Source organism: Vipera berus (assembly GCF_964194415.1).
Source record: "Vipera berus genome assembly, chromosome: 5".
Lineage (NCBI taxonomy): Eukaryota > Metazoa > Chordata > Lepidosauria > Squamata > Viperidae > Vipera > Vipera berus.
In genome coordinates this window covers 104,198,596-104,222,472 of record NC_138207.1, presented here as the reverse complement: position 1 = coordinate 104,222,472, position 23,877 = coordinate 104,198,596, and the positions used below count along the sequence as shown (strand labels likewise).

At 43.3% G+C, this 23,877-nt stretch overlaps 1 protein-coding gene across 1 annotated transcript in view; it reads right to left on the bottom strand.

Annotated features, from left to right (window-relative positions):
- The window catches only part of RET (ret proto-oncogene), a gene marked incomplete at both ends in the record, with an annotated part of 108,077 nt that overhangs the window by 6,804 nt on the left and 77,396 nt on the right, over positions 1–23,877 (bottom strand). Inside the window, 6 exons of the mRNA XM_081329728.1 lie at positions 1,842–1,979; positions 7,793–7,863; positions 10,178–10,300; positions 10,418–10,632; positions 11,929–12,036; positions 21,134–21,281. Coding sequence (XP_081185854.1) covers positions 1,842–1,979; positions 7,793–7,863; positions 10,178–10,300; positions 10,418–10,632; positions 11,929–12,036; positions 21,134–21,281 — 803 coding nt within the window. The remainder of the gene's footprint in view (positions 1–1,841; positions 1,980–7,792; positions 7,864–10,177; positions 10,301–10,417; positions 10,633–11,928; positions 12,037–21,133; positions 21,282–23,877) is intronic.

Genomic DNA, 23,877 nt, shown 5'->3' with positions numbered 1-23,877 from the left:
GATTAGTTCTACGCTTTCATTTGGAGAAAGCAAAAGGACTCGGTATTTGCTGGTGGTCTTCAAGAAAAGTCCAAGGGAGATTCAAAGAATATACACACACACAGAGTATTTCCTGCAAAAGGGCCACATCTGTGCTACAAAATCCTGGATGGCCATTTCTGTACCTCTTTCCTGTCAACCTAGTGTTTCTCTGAATTTTATAGTCCAGATGTGGTAGAAGCAATAGCAATAGCAAGCCCAGATTCTCCCTGAAGAGGAGACTGAGTAATTGTCGAGAATGAAACCTTGGCAGCTATGGACCATACGTATATCGCATCCAGAAAACAGCAAAAGCCAAGGAGCTGACTGATGTCCTTGGCAGATGATAGAATAGAATAGAATAGAATAGAATAGAATAGAATAGAATAGAATAGAATAGAATAGAATAGAGTAGAGTAGAGTAGAGTAGAGTAGAGTAGAGTAGAGTAGAGTAGAGTAGAGTAGAATATGGAATGAGTAGAGTAGAGTAGAGTAGAGTAGAGCAGAATAGAATAGAGTAGAGTAGAGTAGAGTAGAGTAGAGTAGAGTAGAGCAGAGCAGAACAGAACAGAACAGAACAGAATAGAATAGAATAGAATAGAATAGAATAGAATAGAATAGAATAGAATAGAATAGAATAGAATAGAATAGTAGAGTAGTGGCTCAGTGGGTTAGGACGCTGAGCTTGTCGATCAGAAGGTCGGCAGTTTGGCGGGTCGAATCCCGAGTGCCGCGTAGCAGAGTGAGCGCCTGTTACTCATCCCAGCTTCTGCCAACCTAGCAGTTCGAAAGCACGTAAAAATGCAAGTAGAAAAATAGGGACCACTACAGTGGGAAGGTAACAGTGTTCCGTGCGCCTTTGGCGTCTAGTCATGCCAGCCACATGACCACGGAGACGTCCTCAGACAAGCGCTGGCTCTTTGGCTTTGAAACAGAGATGAGCATGTGCGGGGGAATCTTTACCTTTACCTTTTTAGAGTAGAGTAGAACAGGAACAGAGTAGAGTAGAGTAGAGTAGAGTAGAGTAGAGTAGAGTAGAGTAGAATAGAATAGAATAGAGTAGAGTAGAGTAGAGTAGAGTAGAGTAGAGTAGAGTAGAGTGGAGTGGAGTGGAGTGGAGTGGAGTGGAGTGGAGTGGAGTGGAGTGGAGTGGAGTAGAGTAGAATAGAATAGAATAGAATAGAATAGAATAGAATAGAAGGAATAGAATAGAATAGAATAGAATAGAATAGAATAGAGTAGAGTAGAGTAGAGTAGAGTAGAGTAGAGTAGAGTAGAGTGAATAGAATAGAATAGAATAGAATAGAATAGAGTAGAGTAGAGTAGAGTAAAGTAGAGTAGAGTAGAGTAGAGTAGAGCAGAGCAGAGCAGAACAGAACAGCATAGCATAGAATAGAATAGAATAGAATAGAATAGAATAGAATAGAATAGAATAGAATAGAATAGAATAGAATAGAATAGAATAGAATAGAATAGAATAACAGAGTTATCTGGCCTTCGGGTGCTTTGAAAAATAGGTCGACCCCCTCCTCTCTGTGACAGCCCCTCAAATATTGGAAGGCTGCTATCATGTCTCCCCTGGTCCTCCTCTTCACTAGACTAGCCATATGCCCAGTTCCTGCAACCGTCCTTCATATGTTTGAGCCTCCAGCCCCCTAACTGTCTTTGATGTCATCATGATGAACTGGAGAGCCCCTCCCCCCTTATGGATGATTGTGTTTATCCAACATGCAGAAATCTAAGAGAAAATAGCGAAATGTAATCCTTCACGGGGTGGATATAATCCTTCTGATTAGCAACATTGCTTATCTGAGGTTACTTACATCTCTTCACTGCAGTTTTCCGGCTTTTCCATTCGATAACCTGTTTTCAAGAGGTTGAAGAGCCGCTCTGGAGCAATTCCTGGATATGGGTTACCTCCGAGGGTCACAATTTCCCATAACAGCACTCCAAATGACCACCTAAGAGGGGTGGGGGGAAGAATAATTAAAAAAAATCGGAAGCAGTTCGTTCTGTGGGTAAAAAGAAACCTTGGACAACACCCCAAAAGAACTGAGGGCAAATCCTTCTGAAGAGAAGTTCTATTTTTCTTGCCAGCTTTCCAAACTTTCTTTCTTTCTTACCGTCAAAGGTTGAGTGGCAACGGGATTTGAAAGAAGGGTGTGGTTTATGGAAGAGGAGAGTCAGGCAGAAAGATGGCTCTTTCCAGATGTAACCGGAAGGGGTGGGTTTTTATACCTTTTTGGGCTTTTGTGTTTGGAGTTGTTCCCGAGGCATGAACTTTGACCTGAGCTTTTGAGTGTGACCTTTTTGGTATTCTGATTATTTATTTATTATTTATTTATTAGTTGAATTTATATACCGCCCTATTCCCGAAGGACTCAGGGCGGTTCACAGGGCAAGTTAAAAACAATACAAAAAGAGAGAATAAAATAAAATTAAATTAATACAGCCCACAATTAAGATAACATTAAAAATTAAAAATTAAAATTAATTTAATTTAATTTAATTTAATTAATATAACTTAAAATCCCTCAGTCCAGGCCAGACAATTCAAACAACCAAGTTTTGAAGTCTCGGCGAAACGAACGAAGGTCGGGGGCAGTCCAAAGCTCCATCAGCAGTTCGTTCCAAAGGGCGGGCGCACTCACAGAGAACGCCATCCCCCTGGGAATCACCCGCCGGCAATCCTTGACCGGCGGAACTCTAAGGAGGCCCTCCCTATGGGCGTGCACAGGACGATGGGAAGCTGATGCTGGCAGCAGGTGCTCCCTAAGGTAATCCGGACCCAAGCCATTTAGGGCTTTATAGGTCATCACCAGCACCTTGAATCTCACCCGGAGGGCAACCGGAAGCCAATGCAGCTCGCGGAGAAGAGGTGTTACATGGGAGTATCGGGAAACTCCCATTACTACTCGCGCAGCTGCATTCTGCACCAGCTGAAGCCTCCGAGTGGTCCTCAGGGGCAGCCCCACGTAGAGATGATAGTGGTGGGTTAATCCTATTATGTCCCAAAGGTCATATCCTGCTTCCCTGGGGTTGGGGCTGATGACTACGACCTGTGTCGGATTTTTTTGGGTGAGGGGTTGTTGATTCTAGGGATCTTTGTCTTTCTAATCCCATCAGCTCTACGCTTCCTGGCTCCAGTCTTTCTCAAATCCAGGATTCTCAAATCTGCATTTCTACAGACCTGGTTTCTGCTCGGGGCAGATAGACTTGGGGTGGGTGGGTTTCTGCCTAAGATTTTCCATTATTCCTTTGGGGAAATATAATATTCTGCCTATTTAATATTTCCCCAAATATTTCTTTCTGGGGGGGAGGGGGACTGTCTTCGCACACAGTAATTTTGAATTTTACCTCCCTTTTTAACTGCAACCCCTGCATATCTGTACTATTTCTTCTCACCCTTTCCCTTTCCTTTTTACAATACTTTAAACCACATTAAGCTGAGAAAAGGTGATTTACTGGAACAATTCCCAGAGTAATGACTGAATTTCAGTACCCTCTTCATAGTTTGATCCTTTACCTTTCATTACTTTAACAGGCAAGCTGGCTTTTGGTTAGAATTATTTTTACAAATAAGAAAGAAGCATTAACCTTAAGCATTTTTAAAACGCTTCTCCCAGCTGTATCTTGAATGGATAGCCCGGGAACCTTATTTCCTACATATTCCAACAAAATGAATGGAACTTTGGCTGACCCTATAAGGTTTATTTACGTAAGCACATTTGCATTTTTTCTTAAATTTAAAAAATGCAATATTCTAAATAAAATATTGGAAGGGAAACGGGCAGTTAATAAGTTTGATGAATGAATGAATGAAATTTAAATCACTTCAGATTTGCAGATGATGTTGTTCTCTTCTCACAAGACCCAGCAGAGTTACAAAGACATAGAGAAGAGCTCCACAAAGCAGGAGAACAATTTGGCGTAAAATAAACCTGAAAAAGAGGCCAGGTTATGTTGAATAAATTCACCAAAGAAAGAACCTCCTTTATTGTCTGGAAAAGAACTAGGACGAAGCAGACTGCTACATTCACCTTGGCCAACGGATCTCAATGAAAGGTGACACAATAAAGGAAATTGAACGGCGTGTTAAATGTGGTCGGCAAGCATTCGGCAAGCTAAGCGTAATTTTCAAGAACAACCTCCACCTGGGCCCAAAGAGAAACGTTTTTGGATCAGTGTGTGCTACCTGCTCTAACATAAGTCAGTGAAACATGGGACACTAAACCTCACAAGTGACCCAAAGCTACAAAGAGCCATGGAAAGAGACGTGCTCGGCACCGCAAGACGAGATAGAAAAAAACTGAACATGGATTAGAGGACAAACGAAAGCGTACGATGCCATCAAGAGAGTCAAAGAACGGAAATGGAAACGGGCTGGTCACCCGGCACGAAGAACTGAGGGCAGGTGGACCAAGGCAGTCCTGGAATGGATCCCGCTTGATTAAAAGCATCCATGAAAGAGACCTAAAACAAGATGGAGTGATGACATCGGCAAGTATGGCGGACCCAACCGGTCAAAAGAAGCTCAGGACCGTCTCGGTTGGAAACACGCGGAAGAGGCCTTCAGTCTGCAGTGGATAGACCATGGCTAGAATGACGACGAAATAAATAAACAAGTAAAACATACTAATAAATAAATGTTCTATTTCTTTTTGTCTATGTGAGTTTGCACAGAATGGTCCGAGTAAATTTCGCTTTATGTTGCTTCGTGCGCTGTGAGAGAAAAAAGCTCACGGCTCTTGAATCTAGAATGCCGTAAGTGAGAAGTAGCATAATATAGTTACGAAGCAATTCGTTAGCTGTGACAACGAATTTGAAAAGTGGTTTTCGGCTAGTTCTGCTCTGTTATAAGCCCAGGAATACAGAAGCTTAAAGGGATTTTTCCCCCAAAACTACTTTGTAATGCACAGCATTTAAAGCAAGTCAATTCTGTGCCAAACCCTGGGGGAAAACAAATCGTCAGGGGTAGGAGAAGAGACATTGTTATTTGTTTGATAATTATACAAACACAGAGAAATGCTTCTCAAGTTGTTTGGATATAAAAGAAACTCTGTTGTAATGTGAATTACAATGGAGTGATTAGAGTCAATTGTTACCTCTGAATGGTATATTTAGTTGAGTTTTTCTTCCAAGGTTGCTAAATACAGGAATTTCTGCCAGGACTAGTAAACAAGCAGATAGACCTGAGATAAGCATAGTGATTTAAAATTCCCTTAAGATATGAAATTACTCCCTCAATTAATAATACGTCTCTCTGTGTTACCACTGGACGTAATAGATACTTTGAATTTTGATGCTTGTGGAGCGTTGGAAACTTCCCAACAGCAGTCATATGATCTTCCTGTTTTTCCCCCAGCATTTCAACAGTATTTCTCTTGCTTATGTTGGCAAAATGGAACAAGTGTGAAACACTATCAGGTTTAGTGTGTGTGCACTATTCTAAAGTCAAGTATAGTCACTAATATGCCATTTATGGACTATGTTAGTTTCCTTACAACTTTAACTATTTAATAATGTCCATCTGGGAGAAGCCAACAGCCTGGAGACCAAATATCGTCTCCAGAAAAACAGCCAAGATGTTATCAACATTTTGCTTAACTTCAGTCTTCAGAGCTTGGTAGAATTATTTATCGTGATTCTCATATCACGTCAGAAATCACGCTTCAACCAGGTCTAGAACCTCATTATCACAGATGAGACAAAAACAGACGCCCAGAAGCGTAGTTCTACCAGTGGTTTCAACCAACTGATTCTACCCATTCTCCGCGCACACCTTAAACCTATTTGCCGCAGCCCTATATAACACTGAAGAAGAGTGGGCCTTGTTTTGCTGGATCAGATCTAAGGTTAATCCAGTGCAGCTAAAGAACTTTGTAATTGCAAATCATAAACGGATCTCTTCTTTGTCCAGGATCAATCTTCTTCCTCGGTGGGTGGAAACTCTACAGAAGCTCACAAACATTTAATTTTTTAAAAAAATGCATGGGATTTATAGGTAGAAGTACTTGGTATGTCTAGTTTAATGAAAAGAAGAACTAAGAGGGTGACATGGTAGCAGTGTTCCAATATCTAAGGGGCTATCACAAAGAAGAGGGGGTGAAATTATTCTCCAAAGCACCAGAGGCAGAACAATAAGCAACGGATGGAAACTAATCAAGGAGAGAAGCAACCTAGAACTAAGGAGAAACTTCCTGACGGATAGAACAATTAATCAATGGAACAACTTGCCTTCAGAAGTTGTGAAGGCTCCAATACTGGAGGGTTTTAAGAAGTGACTGGACAGCCAATTGCCTGAAATGGTTGTCCAATCTTCTCTTGAAAACCTCCAGTGAACAGGGCTAACGGATAACCATTCTAAATAATCAAATTTATTTGATACCCTTATCACTGTTTATCTGCTGTTTTTTGCCTCCAGACATACCGAAATATGGACAGGCTAACATTTGCTGGAGATGTGTCTCCAAATAAATGGTTACTAAATAACCCAGTTGGGTTAAATTTGTGAGGCTTCTGTCATCGCTTTGGGGGTTTTGTTTTCTTTTGGGTTTTTTCAGTTAAAGTTGGCTACTTCCCAACGGTCTGTGGTTCCTTCATCCCCTGCTATTTCAGCAGGAGAACAAGTGTTCACGGCTGAACATCCTTCATTTTTTTTTCCTTTTGTCTGAGAACACTCTGTAACTCTGAAGATGTATTATGATCTGGTTTTCTTTAGCACTCGGATCCAGCCCTGTCTTCCTATTTATCCCCTTAACCTCACTGCAGTTGACTCAAAGTGGGCTCCTGAAGCTCATGAGAACCTCCACCGAAGATGTTATGGATTCTCAAAGAAATTGTAGGGGGGGGGGAGGGGGGGAAGAAACTCAAGGGTTGTAGCCAGCAAACAGAAATAGATAAACTTTGTAACTTCTGAAAGAAGAACTGCACACTTGTCATGGAAAAGTATTTTTTCTCCATGCGATAGGTCAGGCACGAAGGCCATACATTATTTTTTTATTTTTTATTTTTTATAATCCCATTTATATCCCGCCCTTCTCCGAAGACTCAGGGCGGCTTACAATTTAAAGCACAAATCAATGTGCTTAGCAATAGCCTTCATTCTATGTATATGCCTGCTTATTAGGGCTTATTAGGGAGTCAAGCTATTCTCCAAAGAGCCTGAAGGCAAGGTGAAGAAGCAACGGATGGAAACTAATCCAAGGAGAGAAGCAACCTAGAACTAAGGAGAAACTTCCTGACAGTGAGAACAATTAACCAGTGGAACTACCTGCCTCCAGAAGGTGTGAATGCACCAACACTGGAAGTTTTTTTAACAAGAGGTTGGACAACCATTTGTCTGAAATGGTCTAGGGTTGGACTAGAAGACCTCCAAGGTCCCATCCAAATCTGTTATCAGTTGAAAAAAAAATCAGTACAAAATAATAGCGAATGGTCTACAGGTCAGTATTCTTTCAGCGCTGCCATTTTCTGTAAGACAAATATGGAATAAGACAGGTTCCCGGGAGATAACTCTAATGATATCCTATAAGCATGACATCACAATATAAGACCACGTGAATTGCGTCATTTGCCCAATTCAGAACACGGGGCAAACATTCAGCGTCTGCAAATGTTCGCGTAATGACACAAATGACACATCTTGAGCCATTTATGCAATGATGCCCCAAGGATAGCGCAAAGTCTCTCTTGCAACAAACACCATCGACACCCACGGAGCTACTGCTTGGATTTAAAGACACCCACTTAACGATAGCACAACTCAACTTACACATCACTCTGGGTTGTGTAGATGTGATCGAAGAGAGACTCTATTGCCATCCATTTTACAGGTATTCGGCCCTACGGGAAGAGAAATATATATAGATATATATTACTTGTTGCAAGCACATCTGAACGTTACTTCTAAAGCCACAATTGGCAAACAGTTCTTTTTTTAAAAATCCCTCACGTTCAGCTTTTCTCATTGCTTTTTCTCAGAGATGAGTTAGTTGATGATGGATTTTCCAGTTGCGCTAACTGGGCCCAGCCAAGGTTCATATGCTGTGATATGCAGAGTTACCTTGGTTACGTAGTTACAAGAATTGATAGAAAACAGAATAACGGATTTAGAAGGGACCTTGGAGGCCTTCTAGTCCAGCCCCCTGCTCAACCAGAAGACCCTAGAACGTTCCGGATAAGCAGCTGTCTAATCTCTTCTTAAAAGCCTCCAGTGATGGAGCACCTCCAACTTCTGGAATTGTAATACATTTTCCTTTTTTTTAAAAAAAATCCCATTGCTGTTGAAACACAGAGACAGCATGGACTAGTGGTTAAGCCACCAGTTTAGAAAGCAGAACATTGTGAGTTCAAGTCCCACCTTAGCCATGAAACCAGCTTGGGCCAGTCCCTCTCTCTCACCTCTAATCACTTGTTGTTGAGGGGAAAATAGGAGGAGGAAAAAAGGTGGATTTGATGTTTGCCACCATCTGAGGCAGGATATTATACCCCCTCGTTGAACACTGGCAAATATACTGCAACAGTATTAGCTGTCCCCCCTTTACAAAACAGGTCCGACATTTATAAACTTCTATACCTATTTGCAACCCAATTTGACCCGTCACACACAGTATATATATATAAAGAAAAGAGAGGGGGAAAAACAATTAACAGGTTAAAGGGGAAAGGGAAAGGTTCCCCCGCACACGCATGCTAGTTGTTTCCGACTCTAGGGGCCGGTGCTCATCTCCGTTTCAAAGCCGAAGAGCCAGCGCTTGTCCGAGGACGTCTCTGTGGTCATGTGGCCGGCATGACTAGATGCCAAAGGCGCACAGAATGCTGTTACCTTCCCACCGTAGCGGTCCCTATTTTTCTACTTGCATTTTTACGTGCTTTTGAACTGCTAGGTTGGCAGAAGCTGGGACGAGTCACAGGCGCTCACTCTGTTACGTGGCACTCGGGATTTGACCCGCCAAACTGCCGACCTTCTGATCGACAAGCTCAGCGTCCTAACCCATTGAGCCACCGCCTCCCTTATTAACAGGTTGAACAACAGCAAAGTTAAAATTCAAGGCCTCTGTTAGCAATCTGTTACTGTAACTTACTCACAGAAAGTCTACAGTGGTTTGTTATCTACCACGAGTCACCCCAATTGTTATCTCTCTTCCGCCCAGAATCAAATATCTTCGTTTTGGCTCTGAATAATAAAACCTTTCCTTGGGCTTTTCATTGGGGACGTTCCCAACAATTGCACCTCATCTGAAGTATCTGTTGTAAATATCCGTGAAGCATTCATTCTTGAAAGACGGACGTATTTTACTGGGTTTTGCCTGAGCCGGCAACCTTTTGAACCACCTCGTGTTTCCCTAGCTGATAGTAGTTACAATATGAAGAGTCTGATCCTCTTTCAAAGTTGATCCTGACGGCAGAAAAATCCCATCATTTTAACTATGCCTCCTATCAAGTAATTTCTTTTTTTTTATTGGCACTGAATCTTCCTGGGTTTAATTTTGGTGAAGGATCTCAAATTCTTCGTATCGTAAGGGTAGAATTTTTTTAAAAAAGAAGAACAAAAATCACACTACATTATCTTACATATGTCCGACATGTCTTTTTTTTTTGTCTTCCCAGGTTAAAAATATTTAAAAAACAAAAAACCAAAAAACCAAACCCTAATCGTATTGTCTTTATTGCTTTCCCAAAGAGCAGCAATAGCCACCTACGTTCAGCTTTTTTCCAACGTAGAATATCCTTTTCGGAATGTTGTTCAGAGAGTCCTCGACTTGCAATCTTTCACTGAGTAATGATTAGGACCGTGTTTTCATATTTACGACCGCTGCGGCACCTCCATGTCACAGGATCAAAATTCAGACGCTTGGCAACCGACTCACATTTATGGCGGTCGCAGTGTCCCGGGGTGTGTGTCACGTGATCCCCTTTTGTGACCACCTGACATAGTCAAAATGGGGGAGCCCGTTTCACTTAACAAGCGTGTGACTAACTTAACAACTGCAGCGACTGGCTCCGCAATTCTGACCGAGAAAGGCTGTATAAATGGAGCGCCAGTCCGCTAGCCACTGCCTTCGCCGATACTTCCAGTCCCGATACTTCCTCGCGGTTGTTTGCAGACCCTTCAGATCAGCGGATCCCCACGGGAATCAATAACTGCCTGCCTCACCTTGCTCCTCTTGACGTACGAGTCCTCTTCATAAACGTCTCGAGACAAACCGAAGTCAGAAATCTTCATTTTACGCCCTTCTGCTACTAAGACATTCCTGGCGGCTAAATCACGGTGAACAAGCTGGGGAGAAAGAAACGAAGCAGAACCAAGAAGAATTCAGCATTTCTTATTCACATTCACAAAGGTTAAAGGCCGTAGAAACAGGGTGGGCGTGAAGGGGGACACCCCATCCCCTACCTTCATTTCCGCAAGGTATTGCATGCCACGGGAGATCTGCCACGCGAAGGAGATCAAGTCGCCCATAGTCAGGGCCCGCTCATCTGGGTTGTCCAGGTAACTGGAATTCCTGTTTGTATCGTTTCCCATGTAGCTGGGTCCCACTTTCCGGCTTTCCCTTAGGAAACTCCGCAAGGAGCCGTATTTGGCGTACTCCACTATTAAGTATAAAGGCCCTGCGGTCAAACAAAGGGGTGGGGTGGGGGGTGGAATCAGAAGTTCAATCAACTTGCCCTCAACAGATACGCCTGCAAAAAAATTTTTTTGGCAAGGTCCTTATTTTTGAGTTTGCAGCAAGATAAGTTTATTTGAGTTTCACACGTCGCGCGTTCAGAAGTGTGATCCTCTCCGTTGGGAGATCTGTCTCCTCTATGAGACTTTAGGAATTCAGACTTATTTACCTTCCTTCCTTCCTTCCTTCCTTCCTTCCTCCCTCCCTCCCTTCCACCCTCCTTCCTTCCTTCCTTTCTCCCTCCTTCTTCCATTCTTTCCTTCATTCCTTCCTCCTCCCTCCCTTTCTTTCCATCCTCCCGCCTTTCTCCCTCCCTCCCTCCTTCTTCCCTTCCTTCCTTCTTCCCTCCCTCCCTTCCTTCCTCTTCCATTCCTTCCTCCCTCTCTCCTTCCTTCCTTTCTCCCTCCTTCTTCCATTCTTTCCTTCATTCCTTCCTCCTCCCTCCCTCTTTCCTTCCATCCTCCCGTCTTTCTCCCTCCCTCCTTCTTCCATTCCTTCCTTCCACCCTCCTTCCTTCCCACCCTCCCTCCCTCCCTCCCTCTTCCATTCCTTCCTTCCTTCCTTCTTCCCTCCCTCCCTTCCTTCCATTCCTTCCTTCCTTCCTTCCTCCCTCTCTTCCTTCCTTTCCTTCCTTCCTTCCTTTCTCCCTCCCTCCCTCCCTCTTTCCTTCCCTCCCCCCTCCTTCAATACAATATAGGCAATTGCCTAAGCGTGTGCGTGGCTTAGAAATGGGAGAACGTGAGGCCACTGCTCATGACAGCCATTTAAACAGTCCAGATAAATAAGACCACGCTATCCACAGTTAACAGGGGCGGTTCTTCGGAGGCAAACCGAGTTTTTAAACTCTGAACGTTTTGTCCAGGAATTTAAAAAGAGCACAGTTGCCCAGGATCGTTTCTCTTTAAACGGCTGGACCATGTCCCTCAACTTTTTCCCACGGGTCCCCTCCATTGGTGAGGGCAATCAGCCAGTGGAACAGCTTGCCACCAGAAATCATGGGCGCTCCATCACTGGAGGTTTTCAAGAAGAGATTGGACAGCCACCCAACTGAAATGGTATAGGGTCTCATGCCTGGGTTGGACTAGATGACCTCCAAGGTCCCTTCCAACTCTGCTATTCTGTCTTCTGTTGTGACCCTTCCCTCCTTCCTCCACTTCTGCTCTTAAGAGCACTCATCCTCTCTTGCTCGTTCTTTTACTCTGGAAAGCCAGTTCTCCAGGAATCCAATCAAAATACGTACCGTCCTGGCTGCAAGCACCGTACAGCCTGATGACGTGAGGATGGTTCACCTGCTTTAAAAGGTTGAACTCTGAATGCAGGTCCCGGAGCTCGCTTACGGAAGCGTTCTCTGTGGAACAGAGCAGGAAGAGAAAACAGTTCTATGAGCTGAGGCAGGATCTGGCAATGACACATCCGAATATTTTGCAAATAATGGAGAAATGACGCTTCCTTTTCAGGATACCGTGGCAAATACAAGCTATTTTATCTATCTATCTATCTATCTATCTATCTATCTATCTATCTATCTATCTATCTATCTATCTATCTATCTATCTATCTATCTAAAATGCCATAAACATGCTATATTAAACGGCTGAGCTGCACCCAGGATCCGTCCTGGAGGAAAGAGACCCGCCCCCAAGGGCAGTGGCCACCGTCCTGGCGACTGGAGGCACACCCCACCCGGGTGCCCTGATTAAAGACAAAGACGGGGGCCAGCACCCCCTTTTCGCTGGCGGTCCTCCGCCTTTAGGTACACCCTGTTGGGCGGGCAGAAGAGTGAGCAGGGGGTCAGCTGGACTATCCGGGGGTATTCAGGAATATCTGGGAATGTCAGCTGGTCATCTGTCTTCTTTTAGACATTGAGGCCACTTGTGGGGGTTGTCTGTATCCTCATGGTCAGCTGAGTATTGCAAATCTGCCTGGAGCCTTCTTGGCTGCAGGATTTTTTCTGCCCTGGGTCCCTTCCCTATTGGAAAGTCTCCAAAAGAAGGCAAATGACCAGCGGTCTGCAAGGAGTATAAATCCTTTCATTCCCCACCCTCCAGTCAGAGCTGAAGAAGCTTCTTGGGTGAGAAGTGAAAGTTCTTCAAAGAACAAACAAGGAAGACCAGTTGCCTCCTGAAATAGCATCTTTGGTACAAACCTCCAAGTGGCCTCAACGACTCTCTAAAAGAAGGTAAATGACCAGCGGTCTGCAAGGAGTATAAATCCTTTCATTCCCCACCCTCCAGTCAGAGCTGAAGAAGCTTCTTGGGTGAGAAATGAAAGGTCTTCAAAGAACAAACAAGAAACTCCAGTTGCCTCCTGGAAAAGCACCTTGGGAACAACCAGGACCTGGGATGACTGAGAATCTCCGTAGACGTTTACAGATAATTCAGCAACGAGGCCAGCCATCCCCAGCAGGTGTTGAGCTGAACAATTCCTGAGCATTACACAATCTTTCACTGTTATCCAATTGCCAATGAAGGATGACTAACTCACAGTAATTACAAGGGGGGGGGAGAGTGCTAACACATTTGGGTGGAAAGTGACACATCCATTTAAACTTTTCCAGGAAAGCTGCGTTGCTGATTATATTTATTAGGGGTTAAAGAAAGAGTAGGCACAAGGGAAGTTACGCCGTGCAGGGGAGTTTAGGAAGGACAACTTCGATTTGGAAAGAAATCAAACTTGTTTAAGCCCAAGAATTGGGATCCACAGACATATTTGCTTCTACTTTAGTTTCAAAGTGCATTCCTGTTAAGTAAGTTTTTTCGCCATGCATATGTATACATGATCTGAACTAGACTGTGATATCTCTCTGTGTCATATAATATATGTAGATATACACATAATTCTATATTTACTTGTATATTTTTGTCATATTTATGGAGTGTATATGGGAGGTGGTGACCCTTTGGGAGCTGCATGCAACGAAATTTCATTTTAATGTATGCCGATTACTGTACATTCAAAGTGACAATAAAGTTATTATTTTTTCCTTCATTGTCAATTTTCAAACAAAAACAGCCCCAGAATGACATTTTTCTGGGAATGTTAAATTACACTGCTTTGGCTGCTTTCAACCAATTCATCCATGGATACTGCTGAATTTAATTTTGAAACTTTTCTGGCACTTGAAATCTGATATCACTTTGGATTTGAGTCCTGTCTAATCTTTTTGCTGATGTATTTTCTTCACCGTGAACTAAAAGGTAAATTGCAAAAGGTGAAAGGACGTAAAAGATAAGAATTTCAGGACAATTACTCCTGATGTAAAATGATGGTGGAACAATATTCTGCCCAAAGGGCAACCTGCAAATGTGGCATTTTTGCTTGAAAGTGGTTTCAAAACTCTGATACTAAATTAAAGAGATGAGAAAGTAATTTGTTCAAAGCAGAACAAGTTTTAAAGCTGTTTCTCATTAACCGCTTGCTTATTCGTCAGTTTTCAGAGGATATTTACATTTTTGGATGAAGTCAATATTCCAGTCCCAACATTTTTTTTTTGGCGTTCTAACCCTTCAAATCAGTTACAGAGATGATTTGGATAGCTTTGAAGATTATTTCCAAGGGTTCCAGAGACTTTGGAGAAAGAGAAAATTCTGATGCATAGAATTTTAAACCAAGTGCAAGTTGAGAAGAGAAGAGAAGAGAAGAGAAGAGAAGAGAAGAGAAGAGAAGAGAAGAGAAGAGAAGAGAATGAGCTGCTATTTTTATGCTTTTAGGTATGAAATGTTCTCCTTAAACTGACAGGCAGCTAAGAAACAGAACATCCATATAAACTTCTATCAAAAGGTAATTTAACTGAGATGCAATCAGCAAAGCTAACATTCTGCTATCATGTTCCATAAAATTACTACCACTGATCTGGCACAGAAGACCACAGCAGTGCCCTTATATGGCAGAAGTAGCCAGCACCCCAGAAGACAAACTCAAGATCCAAAAAGATCCTGACAGACTTGAACACTGGGCCCTATCTAACAAAATGAAATTCAACATAGATAAAAGTAAAAAATTTACACTTAGGCAAGAAAAAAACAACTACATAGGTATAGGCTACGTGGAACCTGGCTCAATGCAAGTAACTGTGAGAGGGATCTTGGAGTCCCTCTCACAGTCACTTAAATATGAGCCAGGAGTGTGCGGCAGCAGTCAAAAAAGCCAATGCCATCCTAGCTTGCATTAACAGAGGGATAGAATCAAGATCGTGTGAAGTTCTAAAAATTTGGGTTAGAAATGTAAAGTTTACACAAGCACAAAACCTAAGAGAGAATTTTTATAAGATGTTTTATAGATGGCATTTAGATCCTAAAAAGTTAGCATGTATGTATCCAAATCAACCACCTAAGTGTTGGAGATGTGGTGGTGAAGAGGCAACTTATGATCATATATGGTGGACATGTAAAAATGTTAAAGCTTTTTGGATAAAAATATGGTGGATTTTTCAGAAAGTTTTTAAGAAAAAAATAAGATTTACCCCGCAGTTATTTTTATTGGGGATTATTCCGGATTGTACTGTTATAGAAACTAAATTAATGTTACATTTAATAAAGGCAGCCAGATTGTTGGCGGCGCAATATTGGAAGAAAGAAGATTTACCTACAGTAGAACAATGGATACTTAAAGTAATGGGAGTAGCTGAAATGGCAAAAGTTTCAGCATATTTGAAAGACCCATCACAAGAAAAATATATTTTGGAATGGAAAAGATGGATTGATTATATTCAAAACAAATATGGGACTAGAAAGTTTCAAATAGCATATGAATAATTTTTAATAATTATAGAAGTGTTATTATAATTATTTTAGTTTTGTTATAAGGGAGTTAAAGGGTGGAAGGTTTGTTAACGTTGTATTAGATATTTAGCATATGTTTGCTTAAGATTGCTATATGTAATATCCTGTATTCTGCTTTGGGGGGTTTTTTCATTAAAACTTTGTAAAACTTTTCAATAAATAAATAAATAGAAAAAAAAGATCGTGTGAAGTTCTAGTACCGCTTTACAAAGCCTTAGTAAGCCCAAACTTGGAATAGTACATCCACTTCTGGTAGCCACAACATAGAAAAGATATTGAGACTCTGGAAAGCATGTGGAGAAGAGCAATTAGGATGATTAAAGGCCTGGAGACTAAAACATATGAATAACAGTTGCAGGAACTGAATTTGTCTACTGTAATGAAAAGACGAACAAGGGGTGAGAGAAGTGTTCCGATATTTGAGGTGCTCCTTCTAAGCTATGGGGGGCGGGGGGTGTCAAACTATTTTCCAAAGCACCAAAAGGCAAGACGAGAAACAACGGTTGGAAACTAACCAAGGAGAGAAGCAACCTAGAACGAAGGAGAAATTTCCTAATGGTGAGAGCAATCAACCCGTCTTCTGCTCAAGCAGAGGGTATGGACTAGAAGACCTCCGTGGTCACGTCAAACTCCGTTACTCTGTGTTAATTAATATGTTGGACTTAAAATGGGTCGATCTGGAGCTTGAGCATGGACCTCAGGAGTGAGACAGGGTCCATTGCTCTCTCATTGTGTTCCATCAACTTCACCGACGAGGAAATTTTTCCGGTGGAGTGGATCCACGTAGTTGCAGACCATCGCGACTAAGTGTCACATGCGCCTAGTTGGGCAACATTCTTCACTTGCCAGAACACCAATACCCCAAAAGGCTGCATGATGGGAGCTGCTGGAGGGAAAGCAGTGGAGGGGTAGACCACGCAAAATGTGGCCTCCGACGCTTCAAGATGACTCACGGACAAGGACCTCAAAGGAGAAGATGCTGCCAAGGGTAGGATTCCTTGGAAGATGCTTGCTGCCCTACAGACTCTGTGCGGAAGGAAACAATGAGGAGGAAGAGGACGCTGTCTCTCAGCCTCACACGATTAGGGAAGGCAGTGGCTCATGTGGGGTTTTTTTGGGACGCTGGGCTGACAATCAATGAATGAATGAATGAACCGTTATTGTCAAAGTACAACCATGTATACATTGAGATTGGCTGAGCCTCCCTTCATGCCCCCACCCCCCAACACACAGTGACAACAAACCCTCCATCCTACCACACCATGTGAACCAACTACACCACACACCGGCCTCCGAAGTCAATTCTGCATAGGTTCAGAGAGATTATATCCCATTCAAAAGCCGACTTCCGGTGGCGACGCGACGCCGAAGACAGCCGTTTTCGGGCTGCCCGCTCCGCAGCTGTGTTTTTCCATCGTAAACAGCGCCGATCAGCTGTTTAGATGGATTTGAAGCCCCCTCCTCGGGAGAAGAGGAGGGGGTGAGGCCCCAGGTAGGGGTTGAGCTCTCCGGGGCCGCCTGAGCTGAGAGTTTGGGCGGCTGAAGGATTGAGCCCCCCCGAAGCCTGGGTTGCTCTGAGCTGCGCAGCGCCCCTGCTCCGGGATTTATGGAGCAGAGCCAGGCGTTAGCAACCACCCCTGCCAAAAGGAAATACTTTTGATTGTCAAGATGCAGGCAGAGCGGTACAGGAGGTCAAGGTGATGTGGACTCTTATCTTTACTCTCTAGCTCAATGGATTTTATAGCTTTAAAGTGAAAGTGCGCAATAAGTGAAAGTGGGGGAAGATGGCGGCTAAAACTTCTAAAGCTCTTCGGAGTGCGGGGTCTTCCCTGGTGCAACAGACCTCATTGCAAGCTTTGCTTCCTCCTGCACCTCCTCCGGCATTGACGCTTAAGGATCTACAAGATGCTCTTGGAAAGCATTCACAATTGATGTCTGACATGATGGATGAAAAGTTGAAAAAGCTGGAGGAGAAAATGGAGGAGAAAATGGAGAAATTGGAGAAGAAGATGGAAGAGAAGTTTAGAGCAATGAGGGTGGACATGTTGTCTATGATTGAATCTGTAGCTGAATGTGTGCAACAGCTGGATGTAAAAGTGAAGGATCTCAGTCAAAAGAACTCTATATTAGAAGCAAAGGTATTAGAAAATGAAAATATAAGGGATAAAATGGACGGAGAATTGAGCCTTGTTCAGTATTATCAGATGCAGTATGCTATTAGAATCAGGGGTTTAAAGGAGAATTGTAAAGAAGATTTAAAGCAGCTGATTTCTGAGGCTCTAGAAGGGGTATTGGGCCAGCCAGCATCTGAAATTGAGGGAAATATGGACAAAATTTTTCGTGTAAATTCATGGATTGCAAGACAGAGGAAGTTACCCAGAGATGTGGTGGTCTATTTTACAAAGAGAGTAATTAGAGATGAAGTCATTCAAGCTGCTTATGATACTAAATTGGTAGTGGCTGAGCAAGAAGTCTTGGTTTTAAAAGAGATTCCTCCGAAGATTTTAAGGAGAAGGAAAGATTTTGCATTTCTTGTACAGGAACTTAAGAAATGTGATATTAAGTTTAGATGGGAGATTCCAGTTGGACTGGTGGTGACGCATGAAGGTAAAAGACATCGTCTGGTTACTGTGGCCCAGGCACGTGATTTTTATAGCAATGTGTTAAAAGCAACCCCCCTATCATTTTTGGAAGCTGTAAAGGGATACGGCGAGGGAAAGCTTCAAGATGTTGCAGATAGACAGATAGAGGACAATGGTGTTGGAGGGGATCAAGATACAGTTTCATCGGATGTTGCAGGAGGCCAGAGGATGACGCGTGCCGCCCTAAGAAGAGCGAGACGAGAGCAAGAGCAAGACCAGCAGAAAGTTATGGAATCTCCAAAGTGTACTTACAGTGAAGCTGTGGGAGGGGCGCGGTCCAAAGAAGTTTTGGGGGTCATGACAGACGTGCTCCAAAAGCTTTGGAGCGTTAAGATTGGTGATTAAATTTTTAAATTAGAATGTCAATGGATTAAATTTATCATAGAGGAGAAAGAAAGTTTTTTTTTTAATATTTAACACAATTTAAGATTGATGTTATTTGCTTGTTAGAAAAGTATATTAGGGTTATGGACTAAAAGTATGTGTTGAACTAAGAATGGGTATGCAAGCTCCTAATTAACAACAAGTTGTCTTACAGACTGCTTAAACCTTTTTTTTTACTCTTTTTATTTGAACTCAAAGATGATTTGGAACTGCGAGACATTTGGCGTGATACATGTAAGAATTTTTTTTGATCATAGTTTAGTTTGGTTGGAGATTATTAAGGTTAATAGAGATAGGCGCTTTTGGCGCCTAACTGTGAATTTGTTTAGAAATTAGAGAAAGGTTGGAGAATGTAAATAGTAGGTGAAAGTTTTTTTTCTTTTTTTTTTGAAATTAATATGAATAAGGACTGGGATTAAGAAAATCTGTTCTGAGTAAAGCTCTTTTTCTGTTTTCCTCTTTTTCTTTTTTACTTTATTTGTAATATTAATATTGTTTGTATTCATTTTATATGAGCTAGAGGAAGATAGAATTAATAGTTTATTGCTGATAACATAGGGGTGCTTATGTTTGTTTTTTGATTTTATACCCTGTATTTAGCTCTGGGAAGTCGGGGGGGGGGGAGGAGGGAATGGGGGAGAGGGATAGGGAGGGTTGGGTGGGGGTGGGGGAGGGGGGATTAAAGTCAAAATGTATTGTAAAACTTTTTAAATAAAAAAAAAGCCTAACAGCCCACGGATAAAAGCTGTTTTTCAGCCTGTTGGTACAGCTGGCTCTACTCCTGCATCTCCTACCCAATGGTAGGAGAGTAAAGAGATACCGTCCAGGGTGTGAGTCATCCCTGAGAATTTTCCTCACTCTTCCAAGGCAACAAGCCCTGGCGAGGTCATCCAGTGGTGGCCGGGGTAAGCCCACAATGTCTTGTGCTGTGCTCACCACCCTCTGTAACGCCTTCCTATCCACGGCTGTCAGACCGCACACCAAACCACAATACAGTACGAGAGGACGCTCTCTATAGTAGACCGGTAAAAGAGGGTCATTAGCCGATGTTCTACCCTGTTCTTCCGCAAGACCCTAAGAAAGTGAAGCCTCTGTTGGGCCTTTCTGGCCACCTGAGTTGTATTAACTTTCCAGGTCAGATCTTCGCAGAGGTAGACTCCCAGAAATTTAAAGGAGGAAACTCTCTCCACACAGTCCTCCCCGATGTAAAGTGGGGCAGGTTCCTCCTTTTTCCTACCAGAAGTCTAGCACCATCTCTTTCATTTTGCCGATGTTCGGGTGCAAGTTGTTGTTGCAACACCATATGGATAGTTTTTGTACCTCCGCCTTGTATGCTGTCTCATCCCCACCTGTAATAAGACCCACCACAGTCGTGTCATCTGTGAACTTAATTATCGCAGTAGATGGGTCGCATGATACACAGTCATATGTGTACAAAGAGTACAGGTAGGGGCTAAGCACACAGCCCTGGCTCATGTGTTTTTTTGGGACGCTGGGCTGACAATCAATAAGACCTCGCTCAAGGCTCGAGTGCTGCTGAGTTGCAGGATGAGAGAGCTCCCGTCATTTGCTCCAGTTCCAGCCAATCTAGCAATTCGAGTCATCGCAAGTAGATGGATAGGTACCACTTTGGTGGGCAGATTAATGGGGACATGAAAAGGACCCCCCAAGTGGGCATCTCCTGGTGATGTCGCCAGCTAATTCAGTGGCCCCCCAACCCTTTGGGCACTGGTTCCATACAGAAAGGTTTTTCCGCAGACCGGACGGGGTGTAGTTTTGCATGCTGCCTGCATCCCGCGAAAGGGGCTTTGCTCGTTTGCACGGCTGAGTTTCTGGTATGCCGCGGACTGGTGCCGGTCCGCAGACCAGGGACTGAGGACCCCTGAGCTAATTCTTTCAACTCAGAAGCGCCTCGGTTCTTCCGACATGTAGCAGGAGTAGCAGTCTCACGTGGTTGCTCTTTCACGAATAACATTAGAGATAACTCCCAAATATGCCACCTTGCGTTCCCACATCAAAGAGCTGAGACATGAGAGCAGTGTTCCAGTATTTGAGGGGCTTCCACAAAGAAGAGGAGGGGGGGTCACATTTTTCTCCAAAGCACCAGAGGGCAGGACGAGCAACGATGGTTGGAAACTGATCAAAGAGAGAAGCAACCTGGAATTAAGGAGAAACTTCCTGACAGTGAGGACAATTAACCAGTGGAACAACCTGCCTCCAGAACTTGTGAGTGCTCCATCACTGGCGGTTTTCAAGAAGAGATTGGACAGTCACTTGTCCGAAATGGTATAGGTTCTCCTGCTCAAGCAAGGGGTTGGACTAGAAGACCTCCAAGGTCCCTTCCAACTCTGTTATTCTATTCTATTCTATTCTATTCTATTCTATTCTATTCTATTCTATTCTATTCTATTCTATTCTATTCTATTCTACTCTACTCTACTCTACTCTACTCTACTCTACTCTACTCTACTCTATTCTACTCTACTCTACTCTACTCTATTCTATTCTACTCTACTCTACTCTACTCTACTCTACTCTACTCTACTCTACTCTATTCTATTCTAGACATACTCTATAATAAGTAGGACAGCGTTTTTTCTTACCAAATGATTCTCAGAGCTTCCCAGGGTGGACCTACCTTTCAGCATTTTGACCGCCACCGTGGTGTAGCCAGCTTTACCCTTAAGTCGGAAGGCGGTTGCTTTGACAACTTTTCCAAACTCTCCCTCGCCCAGAGTCTTGCCAAGCACCAGGTTCTTCCGAGGAAATTCCCACTTAGGATCCTCCTAAGGAGAAAAGGAAGAGAAGAAAGTCAAGAAAACCAAAACCGAGCAGCACCTGGTAGGTGCCTCGTTCTCTCTTTCGAATTAATATTGCTGCTCCTTGCTGTGGATCAGTGGACACAGAGAGCTGGGTTCTTCTATTTGGGCTCCTACACATGACAGCAGTGTTGCAATATCTCAGGGGCTGCCCCAAAGAAGAGGGAGTCAAGCTCTTCTCCAAAGCGCCTGAAGGCAGGACAAGAAGCAACGGATGGAAACTAATCAAGGAGAGAAGCAACCCAGAACTAAGGAGAAACTTCCTGACAGTTAGAACAACTAACCAGTGGAACCACCTGCCTCCAGAAGCGGTGAATGCTCCAACACTGGGAGTATTTAAGAAGAGACTGGACAGCCATTTGCCTGAAATGGTATAGGGATTCCTGCCTGAGCAGGGGTTAAACTAGATGACCTCCAAGGTCCCTTCCAACATCATCATCATCATGATCATCATCATCATCATGATCATCATTATTGATCATCGCACAGTCAGCCATATGTTCAGACTGGATTTGGCTTTTTTGTCTACCTGTCGACAAAGGACCTGGGATAGGCAGATGCAGACGTTGGATGGTATTACAGATCTCATCGCAGGATGGAAGAAGTTCCTAGTAAGGCCGCCGTTTGCTATTGACTGATGGCGAATTTGTCAATGCCGATGATGGTGTCCAAGTGGCGCTCCAGTTGTTTTGGGACTGCACCCAAGGTGCCTGTTACTATTGGTACCACCCTTGCTTGCCTTTGCCACAGTCGTTCTATTCCTATTTGTAGGTCTTTGTGTTTTGTTATCTTCTCCAGTTCTTTCTCGTCTATTCTGCTGTACCCAGGGACTGCCACGTCCATTATCCAGACATTTTTGTCTTTCTTATCGACAATTGTTAAGTCCAGGGTGTTATGTGGCGGGTGCTTGTCTGTATTATTATTATTATTGTTACTGTTATTATTTAAACTGGTTGCTGGTATTTATTAGCTTTTGTCAATGACTTGGAACACTATGTAAACTTTTAGGAAGAAATGTGATCTGCTTTGCCTAGTTTTGACTTCTGAAGGAAAGTTTAGATCCAAAATCCAAACATCTCATAACACAGAATCCTAGGTTGAAAAGGATCTCGTGTTCAAATCCTGATCAGCCACTCTCCGGTTTCAGATGGGTTTTAATCTTTCTGCAAAGTTATTTCCTGGTCGGATCTACCTGGCAGATCTGACAGCAGAACCACAGGTTTTCTGCACGACAAAGTTGTGGTTTCAGGCCTTTTATAAAACACAGAGAAGGCAAACTTTGCTTTGGTGATTAAACAAGGATTTATAGTCAGAAATGTAATGTGCTACCTAGAGAACTACTCAAATTTTTGGAGGTTTTCTGAATGTAGGAAGAAGATAGCATTAAAACAGCAGAATAAGGCTATAATAATCATAGTTAAAAGGTAAAGGTAAAGGTTCTCCTGCACATCCGTGCTAGTCATTTCCAACCCTAGGGGCCGGTGCTCATCTCCGTTTCAAAGCCGAAGAGCCAGCGCTTGTCCAAGGACGTCTCCGTGGTCATGTGGCCGGCATGACTGGACGCCAAAGGCGCACGGAACGCTGTTACCTTCCCACCGTAGCGGTCCCTATTTTTCTACTTGCATTTTTACGTGCTTTTGAACTGCTAGGTTGGCAGAAGCTGGGACAAGTAACAGGCACTCACTCTGCTACGCGGCACTCGGGATTCGACCCGCCAAACTGCCGACCTTCTGATCGACAAGCTCAGCGTCCTAACCCACTGAGCCACCGCGTCCCTTATAATAATCATAGTTAGTGATTTAAAAAAAAAAGAGAACCACTCTATTTTATACAGGCCACATGGAAGGATTGATACTCTTCTTTTAGGGAGACATTTAGGCCACCTGGGGGTTTACCTGTGACTTCTTGGCTGCAGCATGTTTTCCGCCCTGGGTCCCTTCCCTGTTGAAGTCTCTCTAAGAGAAGTCAAACGACCAGCTGTATCAACCTTGTGAACTCTCAACCTTCCTCCTTCCGTTATGTATTCAAGATGGACAGGGATTAATATGTATATGTTACTTATATGTAAGGGTGTAGGTCTACACATAAGTTGTATATGGTGTGTTTAAACGTGTGTTATGCGTGTGTACACCTGGAGAGCAAGCAACTACATTTCTTTCTCTTTTTTTTCAGCTGGTCGTTTGCATTCTTTTAGAGAACCGTTGAGGACACCTGGAAGTTTATTGGTATCATCAGGGTCTCCCGTGTAGCGCAAATAGGCGTGGAGCCTGCTTCCAGCAGTTCCAAGAAGGCTCCACACACAGTTGCACTACTCAGGCAACCCTGAGGAGACAGATAAACCTCCAAGGGGCCTCAACGACTCTCTCAAAATGCAAATGACCAGCTGGGTGCAAGGACTATAAATCCTTCCACTCCCCACCATCCAGTCAGAGCTGAAGAAGCTTCTCTCCTGAAAAAGCACCTTTGGGACAACCAGGACCTGGATGACAGAGAATCTCCACAGATACGTGGATCTACTATTTATACCAGACTTGGCCAAATTAAGAGGGCTTCCCCCCCCCCC